Source organism: Vulpes vulpes, chromosome 3 (assembly GCF_048418805.1).
Source record: "Vulpes vulpes isolate BD-2025 chromosome 3, VulVul3, whole genome shotgun sequence".
Taxonomy (NCBI): Eukaryota; Metazoa; Chordata; class Mammalia; order Carnivora; family Canidae; genus Vulpes; species Vulpes vulpes.
This window is the reverse complement of record NC_132782.1, coordinates 145,070,379-145,077,071: the sequence shown is the minus strand read 5'-3', so window position 1 is coordinate 145,077,071 and position 6,693 is coordinate 145,070,379. Positions and strand designations below refer to the sequence as shown.

General features: G+C 36.0%; 1 protein-coding gene across 9 annotated transcripts in view; it reads left to right on the top strand.

The window, feature by feature from the left end:
- The window catches only part of ST6GALNAC3 (ST6 N-acetylgalactosaminide alpha-2,6-sialyltransferase 3), a 518,301-nt gene that overhangs the window by 347,046 nt on the left and 164,562 nt on the right, over positions 1-6,693 (top strand). The window contains exon 5 of one of the 9 annotated variants that reach the window (XM_072754853.1): positions 6,082-6,179. The exons of the other annotated variants lie outside the window; for them this stretch is intronic. Coding sequence (XP_072610954.1) covers positions 6,082-6,091 — 10 coding nt within the window. The 3' untranslated portion in view covers positions 6,092-6,179. Of the gene's footprint in view, positions 1-6,081; positions 6,180-6,693 lie in introns of those variants that run through there. 9 annotated transcript variants of the gene reach the window in all.

Below are 6,693 nucleotides of genomic sequence, written 5' to 3'. Positions count from 1 at the left end.
AAGCTATTCAGTAAACGTAAATTTCTCTCCTAAGGAATCAACTCACATAGTGTGGCAAGTCAATATTTCATTTATTTTTGCAAAACCATTTATTGAACATCTCCTGCACCCACTATGTGCTAAAAATTCTGCAACGATGAATAACAGAAATCTCCTGAAAGTACTTCTTCTGATGAGGGATGCAGACAGTTCACAAATACATGCAAAGCAAGATTACAAAAAAGAATTTTAGAAGAGGTAGCTATTAACAAAGAGAAGTTAAAGTTCTATTAAACCATTTTTTATTGTCAAATGAGTAGAATGGTCTTTGTATTGAATTCACTACAATGAACTGATACATGGGTACAATTGCATGTTATGAGCTGTCACTGGAAGATAACTTTTCATTGCCATTTTATATTTCAGTGATTTGTATCCAGTACTCTTAGTCACTTAGTTTTTCAATATCTCATCTTCCTCATCTATAAAGTTGAGTTAATAATTCATATATTCAATATTCAAAAAGTATATAGGTTAGGGATATTCAAGATATATGCCAAAAAGTTGATTGAAAATATCAAGAATACAAATCTAAAGATAATTTGAGTATATATATATATATGTATATATATGATGAAAGATATTTTAACTGTTATCATTATTATCTTATCAATGGATAAAACAAGTGACTAAATTATACATATTATGGAAGACAGATTTATAAAATATGTGCATATAGCAAATGGAGAGAAAAATCTAATATCTATGATACTATGATAGATCATAGATATGATTGTCCTCGGTGCTGGGTAAATAATTTAATAAATCTAAAAAGGTGAACTGCATTGTGTTGAATGATACTCTCCTTGGATTCTGTTGTTCGGTCAAAGCTAAAAGGACTTTAATATAATTCTCCTAAAATTAACATTTTTTTTTTCCTTCCTGCAAAAGTAGTTTCCATAGGATTCAGGCCAGTATTGCAGTGTAATTTCAAGATTATATTAATTTTGATGGATTCATGGTTTGTATTGGCAAATTATTTTCAGTTGATGATGAAATATCTACAAATCATAGAGAAAATCAATAGAAAAATGGACCTATTGCCTTATGCTCATCCTCTTCAAAAGCTCCTCACGTGGAGTGAAAACCAAAATCACTATGTTCATTTTAAAAACTCCTTTGAATGAAATTTGTAACCCAGTGCCTCTGCATTAGAGCATTCGATTGCAAAAAGCATAAGTTTTCTGTGTCAATATGCAATTTTCTAAACTCGCTTAAGCTCAGACTCCTAATAATCAAATGAGACTGAGTTCTAAGCTAGATTAAAGGATAACTGATTGAGTATGGCAGTAATTCCTGAAGGGTCGGGAAGTCCATCAGAATATCACATTTGGGAAACTGCTGGTCATTAAGGCTATGGGTTGTGAATTTAAGCCTAGAAGGATGTTGCTTTGTTTTCGAATGAATTAACCAGTTTTATTATTGAGGTATCCTCAGTCACGGTGTTTTCATTTAATGAAGGCTGTGTAGCTCCTAAGAAATCAGGGTCAACATTTGTCTTTTACGTGATTATAGTGTGTCAGCTGTTATTTAATATATTAAATATTGGAAATAAACTCCTAACCAAAAATATCCTGGGTATATAAATGTGAGAACTTCTTTTTCTTCTTTTTAAAAAATGACTTAACAAATCCTTGTTTTTTACCTAACCTCACGCCAATTATTTTCCTTACATGATCTCAGTTAATCATTACAATAACCTCATGAGAAAAAATATTACTCCCCCTACACACACACACACACACACACACACACACACACACGAGAGAGAGAGAGAGAGAGAGAGAGAGAGAGAGAGATAAGAGAATTGAGACATAGAGATGTTACATACAGTCAAAATTTATTGTTGTCTAAGATGGTGTATAACATAAGAAAGATTTCTTTTGTAATTTGAGAAACTGTCCCCATTTTGAAAATGGAAACAACTATTGATTATGGCATCATCATTTTTAAGGAGTGAACCATTGCATATTGTAGGGATTCTTTTTTTTTTTTTTTAAGATTTTATTTATTCATTCATGAGAGACACAGAGAGGCAGAGACACAGGCAGAGGGAGAAGCAGGCTCCATGCAGGGAGCCCGATGTGGGACTCGATCCTGGGTCTCCAGGATCACGCCCTGGGCTGAAGGTGGCGCTAAACCGCTGAGCCACCCAGGGCTGCCCATATTGTAGGGATTCTTATCTCCAATCCTCAATCCCGATGGCATGAAGGAAGTGGACCCTCATTCTGACCAGAGAGGTTGGTGTACCAACGCGCATCTGGCCAACCTAATCTTACTCTTGCCCCCAAGGTTCTTACAGCTCCTTTTCACCCATAATCCCATGTGACTTCATGCACCTACACCGAGAGAAGGTGCTATGCCACAAAATGAGCAGAAGCTTCTTCTTGATTCCTTTAATTTTTTCCTTAAGTCTTCACATCCTCAAAGGAAATATATTTTATAAAATCAAGTGCAAATGAGAAAGCAAAGCCTCACCTAAGACAAGAGAGGACTCACCCTTGGAAGTTGATTTTTTTTTGGGTCCAGCTTCTTCGGGTCTCTCAAGATACTGACTCATAGCCCTTTTTCTGAAGCACAGGATTCTCCCTTTGAGTAGCTCTGTTAGGTCTGATATCATTGCCTGCCAGCAACTCTATTCAGTAAGATTTCCTATTGTCTGATTGTTCTCATAATCAGATGTGCTTTTCGGCTTTCCAAGGTGAATTTGCTCCCTAATCAATATTTCCTTGGTTTACTCTTAGTGTCCAATTAAGCCTTTTTTTTTTAACTTGCTGAATTTCTTATTACAGAAAAACTACATAAAATTTTACCTGAATAAGATTGATTACTTGGTTTCATTTGGAACTTTTTTCATTTTTTTGTATTTTCTCAATTTCTTAAAATCAGTTCTAAGAATTTACTTGGTAAATATGAAGTTCTCAATAAACATTTAGTTTTAAAACGTAATATTAGAATAAAACAGATCTGAGTATTTGAGGTGTGGCAATGACCTAATCTAAATTTATTTTTGCCTGAAATATATTATCTTCTAATGTTTTGAACCAAACCTTAATCCTGATTTTTCAAATACCGATGACTTGTGGTCCAGTTAGGAAGGCCTTATAAATTTCCTTAAATGGGCCTGATATCATTAAATGCAATGCTATCAAACAGCATATTTTGATTTCCTAATAAGTCGTTTAATTGCATTTGGTTACTATAGACTTCTGACTCTCTCGTTCATATTTTTGAATGAGATTCATCTATATAGCCTCTGCCTTCCTTCTATGAAGTAGGACAAAATCTTTTTATTCTCTCTCTTCCTCTTTCTCTTCTCCTTTTATATCATTAAGCACTCCGTGCTCTAACGATACAATATTTTTAGCTTTCCTTCCTGTCTTTATGCTCATTATTGCATTTTATTCTGTCTATGATTCCATTTTCCACCTTACCTCCTCCATATCTGTCTACCAGGCTAAATCTGGTGCTTCCTTGAGGCATAAAAGTGGGACCTTCTCCACCAACCCTCCTCCCTGCTAGGCCCACATCTTCACAAGGTGGCTCCTTCTTTCCTTGGGACTCTCAAACATCTGGCCAGATTATACAATGGAGTAGCTATTTGAGTAAATGTCTTCCTAAATATCTAGAATGTGAGCTTTCTTGAGAGCAACGGGCAGTTTTATTCTCTTTTTTTCCTCTGAAATACCATGCTCAATAAATTTTAACTTAGAAATCAGAAAAGTAGTGGTATGAGGAGCTGAATGTCCACAGTTCACTGTTTCTTCTTTGAAATAAGGACCCAGTTATTCATTGTTATAGACCTTTCTGGAAGGCTGAAGTGGATGCTAAGATGTCTTTGGAAATGTCTGAAGGTTTGCATAGTGACATAGTAACTCTGCCATAGGAATCCTCCCATGGTACCTATTCACCTAAACTACTGGCCTAGATAAGTGATGTCCAAGGGAGAGCATGAAATGTCATCTATCATTGGTTTTCCTGTGACAGCTAAGGGGAAAAGTGAGTCCTGGAGAAATTGTGTAATAAAGAGTCTTTGCAGAAGAGTTACTGTCAAAACTAAACTAAGCTGTTTCAAGAGACTCTTAACTCTCCCTATTATGTATAGCTTAAAATAAAACCTAATGTTCATAAATGAAAAAAGGAAGTTTGTTTAAAAAGGTTTGGGGCTTTGAAAAGCTATGCTTTATGTTTTCAATTTCTCCTTATATGCTTCAGTAACTCTTCAGAATTTAGGAGCGTGAAAGGCATTTGGTTATTGCTGTAGGTTGAAGCACGTACTTTTACAAAAGTATACCATCTCGGCAACTCTTTATGTTCTCTCGTCTACCCACTCTCATTTCTATTCAGTTGGCACTAAACCTATTTTTGCAACCAAATAGAGATACGATAGCATACATGGTGTTAGGAAAATCTGAACAGAATGTAGCTCTATTTTCCTTATCAGGATTCATGCAGTTAGTAACCTTTAGTTAAGTGCTAATTAAATGTAAAGAATAGGGACTGAGTATCCAAAGGTAAATAAGACAAGGAGTTTATAACACACCAGACTCCTAACAAGCACCAAAATAGTGATATAAACAAGATCCTGTAATAGAAAAGCAGACAGAATTAATTCTGATTGATCAGAAGTAGCATCTACTTACCAGCAATGTGACTTTGGACACATTACTTAACCTTTATGTGCCTCACTTTTCTCTTCTACAGAGACGATAATAATAATCCCTCATAGAATTTAGTGGCTATTGAATTAGTTTTTATGTTGTAAGTGCTTACAACTGTCCTTGGTACTAAGTATGTACTCAATAGAATATACAGAAGATGTGCTTTGCAAAGTATATTCTGGATTTTCAGGAGGAAAGATGAGAAGATTTCTCTGGTGGAGGTAACAGCTTGAGTAAAAACACACAGGCATCGAAGGTATGATGTATGCTGGAGGAATTCAGTGTTGGTAGAACTTTCTTTTGTTTTTTTTTTTTTTTCTTTTCTTTTTTTTTTTTAATTAATTTTTATTGGTGTTCAATTTACCAACATACAGAAAAACACCCAGTGCTCATCCCGTCAAGTGTCCACCTCAGTGCCCGTCACCCATTCCCCTCCACCCCCCGCCCTCCTCCCCTTCCACCACCCCTAGTTCGTTTCCCCGAGTTAGGAGTCTTTATGTTCTGTCTCCCTTCCTGATATTTCCCAACATTTCTTTTCCCTTCCTTTATATTCCCTTTCACTATTATTTATATTCCCCAAATGAATGAGAACATACACTGTTTGTCCTTCTCCGATTGACTCATTTCACTCAGCATAATACCCTCCAGTTCCATCCACGTTGAAGCAAATGGTGGGTATTTGTCGTTTCTAATTGCTGAGTAATATTCCATTGTATACATAAACCACATCTTCTTCTATCAGCAATGGCCACAATAGCCAAACTGTGGAAGGAGCCTCAGTGTCCATCGATAGAACTTTCTTTTGAAGGAAAATGTTGAGAAGACGCCCTGGAAATGGCATCAGATTAGAGTGAGCATTGTGTATCAGATCAAGAAATTTGGACCTTGATGTTTATATTTTCAAAAAGTGAGCTTTGTGACAAAAAAAAATGATGTTTTGTAAAAAAAAAAAAAAAAGGTGTAGCCAAAGAACCCAGTTAGAGTTACTAACTGGTTATTGGTACAGCCCAAGTTAGAGATGATGGGGTTGAGATAGAAACATGCCATCCATGGGAAGGCTACAAGAACCAGGATTTGAGAGCAGAGACCTTACCAAGGGCAGAATATCCACTACAGGTATATCCTTTCCCTTCTCTAGAAAATAGAATTATATTCGATAAAATCTTATTGTTCTTCATCAAATTCTGTTTTAGATTTTTACCTTCAAACCACCCAGGAACATGATAGCTTCATATATTATAATTAATTAATTTTATGACTCACTATTTAAAGTAAATGGAAATTTTAAGCTTGTTTTTTTTTTTTTTTTTTTCATGAGAGTCCCTGCCTGGCAGCAACTAGACAGAGAAAATAAGATAAAAGATGTACTTTTTTTTTTCAGGAGCCACTGAGTAGAAAAAGAAAGAAAAAGCAACGTCAGTACCAGATCTTAAGGAAATATGAGAGAATGTGGGTTTGCACAACTTAAAAGACTGAACAAATGTGTATGTACCAATAGCAATTATTTTAATAATAATAGATATCATTTCTTAAATGCTTATTGTATGCCAGGCCCTGGCCCATGTATTACATATATTATCTCATGTGATCATCTCAGTAACCCTGTGAGGCAGGTACAATTATTATCTTTGTTTTACAGGTAAGGAAAGTGAGCCTCGGAAAGATTGTGTTGATTTTAGCCTAAGCTAGAGGGGAAGGAACTACTGGGGCGGGGGGGGGGGGGGAGGGGGGGGCGGGGAATGTACTCAAAGCGAGATTCAAATGCGGAATTGGTTCTAGAGCCCACACACTTGCCTATACTGAGAGTGCCCAAAAAATATTAGCAGGAAACACTGTGTGGAAAGCTTAAAAAATTCACATTGAGACTGGGCCATTACCCTTTGCCAAGTGGGGTTCTTTTTCTGACCAAGGAAGGACATACCTTAGGAAGGTAAGCTTCCCTTGATAGCAGTCTCAGTCTTCAAAGTGTAATTTCTCTAAACAACCCTATGAT